Genomic DNA, 3,109 nt, shown 5'->3' with positions numbered 1-3,109 from the left:
ACATTGAGGTTCTCTTTTGATCACATGCTATTAGAAAATTAACAATGATATTTATGTATCACCATAAGGTAATGTCACTCCATCATTGAAAAATAGAAATATCACACCAGCATCATTATTAATTTTTTAACAACGAGTGACTAAAATAGAACTAAAACGTAATGCTAGGCATGATTTTTAAAAAAATAATAGTTGAATGACAAAAAAGAAACTGAGTAATAAATTGGTGAACAAATAAGTAGTTTACCCAACATATAAAACATACATACTTTAAGTTAAAATGAGACAAAAAACTTTAAGGGTCAAAGTGAAACATAAATATTCTTAGAAGCCTAGTTTGTGAATTAAGCAAATAAAGAAAACCAATTAACAGACAAAAGCTTCCAACAGAATTTTCCTTGAAAGTTCGTTTCTAACCCCACATTCGGAGAAATTTGTCAGCCTTGCCATGTTGAAAGGAAACCTTGGGTGAGCGAAAGCGGAATCGAAAACGGTAGAAGGTGAAGCTAAATCCGGAAACCGGACTACAGTTTGTACAAACTGAAGTTTTTGTAAAGGATGGGGAAAGTTCGGCTGATCGTATACGATTTTGTAATCTCCTTCATGTGGGCATGGTCTGGTGTTGTGATAAAGACGTTGGTGACGCAAGTTTTGGGGATCGGTCACCAGCCTATGGCTGATTTCGTGAAGGAAGCTTTTTCCGTTGTCAACATGTTCTTCTTCGCGTTCTTGGGTAAGGTCACCAATGGCGGCTCTTACAATCCTTTGTTCATTTTCGCTTCTGCCGTTTCTGGGGGCTTCGTCCACTTCCTTTTCTCCGTTGGGGCCAGAATTCCTGCTCAGGTTACCTTTTTTTTTCCTTTTCAAAGTATTAGAACAAATATTTGCTGTTTGAATAGTAATTTGAGAGCTATTGGTTTGGTATGATGTAAAGCAATCGTTTTCCGGATAAATTTAATTCCATTGATATGTTAATGACATTAACTTCCTTTGAAAATTTCTATTCCTTCCTGTAATGTGTAGGCAGGGATGCCCTTCTAAAATTTTATATGTTCGTTCCCCTCAAAATTTTAGAAATTTGCCCTCTAACGTTAATTCCTGCGTCCTTTCTGGTGTAGTGATTGGTTTGTCGTGTTTAATTTTCTCAAATATATTGGTATATTATACGCCTCTACAACATAAATCTCTGTTGATATTCGTTTGATCACTATTTAATTAGATTTCTTTTGATGTTCCCATTTGTTGATGCTTTTGTTTTCTACATTTTTATGCCTGGATAGAGAAAACCAACAAATAAATAATAATATGTATCAAGAAAATAGTCTTAATAGCTTGTTTCAGATGCCTCTAAGGCATGATACTCTCTTGTTAGGATTCCCTGCCATTATCATACTCACCTCGTCTCATGTCTGCATCAAGTAATTTTTTTTCTTTTGAACTTGGGACTATAATGTTGTTTGTTCATACTGAACTTATGTGGTTTTGAATTTACTAGTTAAACTCCACAAACAAAGTGTCTGGTTTTTTACATGGTGCATGGATTTGGTTGCTCACAGTTATTCGTCAAGATCTGTTTTCTTGTTATTTCTTGATGATATTGTATTGTCTCATCAATTCTTCCTACGGATGTCAAGATGGAGTGATGGATGGATGGAAGAAATAATCTGTTTTCAAAGAATGTTGTTTTGCTTTATAAACAGAAGAAACTTTATTTTGTTGGTATATTATATTGTGCATTTTATAGTTTAATTCTTGTTTTTATGATAGACAAGTTATTTGGTATTTGATTCACTTATGACAGGCCTCTTTTTTTGTTTTTACTTGTTTATCCTTTATTCCATCCTTCTTTGTTTTTGAGATTGGATTGTTCTTCAATATCAATTGCTCTTAATTTCTCTTTAGCCAAGGAGGTAAACATGCATAACAGTGACAGACGATGAGGAAATATATTCTGATTTTATTTTATTTTTTGCTTTCTCAATTTGATCATTGATGATCCCGAACGTATTGTTCTGACAATCGTGATCTAAACATTTTCGAACGAGTGTTTTAGTTATATTTTTCCGAAGTTATTTTGTATCTCATATTTTATATGATTTTTCTTCAGGTAATTGGATCTATTGTGGGGGTTCGGCTCATTATTCAGATGTTTCCCGAAATAGGATCTGGGCCACGTTTGAATGTCGATATCCATCGAGGTGCACTAGTCGAAGGACTCTTGGCATTTGCAATCGTCAGCATCTCACTTGGTCTTGCTACAAAGATCCCTGGCAGTTTCTACACGAAGACATGGATTTCGAGTATCTCCAAGATAGTTCTTCATATTCTTGGTTCCGATCTCACCGGTGGATGCATGAACCCTGCCTCTGTAAGCACCCAAAGACGTACTCTAATCAGTTTCTTTTAATCCCGTTCGATATTTTTGATAGCAGAACATAATGGTTCGAACACTTGAATTTAAAACATGCAGGTCATGGGATGGGCTTATGCTCGTGGAGATCATATCTCGAAGGAGCATATACTCGTATACTGGCTTGCCCCAATCGAGGCGACTTTGTTGGCAGTCTGGACGTTCCGGTTGGTAGTTAAGCCAATGACAAAACAGAATGTAAAAGCTAAATCTGAGTGAGTACATCACATCTGTTGTTTTGCTTTTCCTTTTTTTAATACTTAACTAACTCATGTCTAACCTCAGTCGAAGTCAAAGTGTATGCAAAATTGAAGGATCAATGAAATTTCAATCTTATGTTTGCATTGGTTTCTTTAGTTGTACATTTACCTCCATGTAAACTACTTTTGGCTTGGATAAAATGTTGTTGATATAATGAAATCATAACTTTAAAATATATATTTTGTAAAATTGTATAAATACTATATGTATTGTGTAAATTATGTTAGGAAAGGTTCTTTAGCGCTTTGTTTAGAATTCCACTTTTATGTAAAAGTTTTTAAAATTTTAAAATTAAATATAGACTTGCGAGTAAAAACAATCATGAATTTCAAATACTATTTAGAATTTCAAAGGACTCAAATTCTTCGTTTCAAATTTAAGCGAATAAACTTTTTTTGGGTTAACTATTGGAATGGTCACTTTTGTTTTCGTTTGATC

At 34.2% G+C, this 3,109-nt stretch overlaps 1 protein-coding gene across 1 annotated transcript; it reads left to right on the top strand.

The window, feature by feature from the left end:
• Positions 1-402: 402 nt before the first annotated feature.
• Positions 403-2,692, top strand: LOC120214589 (probable aquaporin SIP2-1). The gene is made up of 3 exons (XM_039212447.1): positions 403-843; positions 2,108-2,368; positions 2,471-2,692. Exons 1-3 carry the CDS (start codon positions 559-561, stop codon positions 2,627-2,629), a joined length of 705 nt encoding a protein of 234 aa, XP_039068378.1. The 5' UTR covers positions 403-558; the 3' UTR covers positions 2,630-2,692.
• Positions 2,693-3,109: the final 417 nt, after the last annotated feature.

This window comes from Hibiscus syriacus, unplaced genomic scaffold, assembly GCF_006381635.1.
Source record: "Hibiscus syriacus cultivar Baekdansim isolate YM2019G1 unplaced genomic scaffold, ASM638163v2 tig00110076_pilon, whole genome shotgun sequence".
NCBI lineage: Eukaryota > Viridiplantae > Streptophyta > Magnoliopsida > Malvales > Malvaceae > Hibiscus > Hibiscus syriacus.
Note: the sequence above shows the minus strand (reverse complement) of the source record. Positions and strands in the feature narration are given on the sequence as shown.

Bases quoted from the DNA above. Each gene is read 5' to 3' on its own strand.
- LOC120214589 (XM_039212447.1), top strand. From the start codon at position 559: ATGGGGAAAGTTCGGCTGATCGTATACGATTTTGTAATCTCCTTCATG. The intron at 844-2,107 runs GTTACCTTTTTT...ATTTTTCTTCAG, and splicing joins GGGCCAGAATTCCTGCTCAG to GTAATTGGATCTATTGTGGG. The intron at 2,369-2,470 runs GTAAGCACCCAA...TAAAACATGCAG, and splicing joins GATGCATGAACCCTGCCTCT to GTCATGGGATGGGCTTATGC.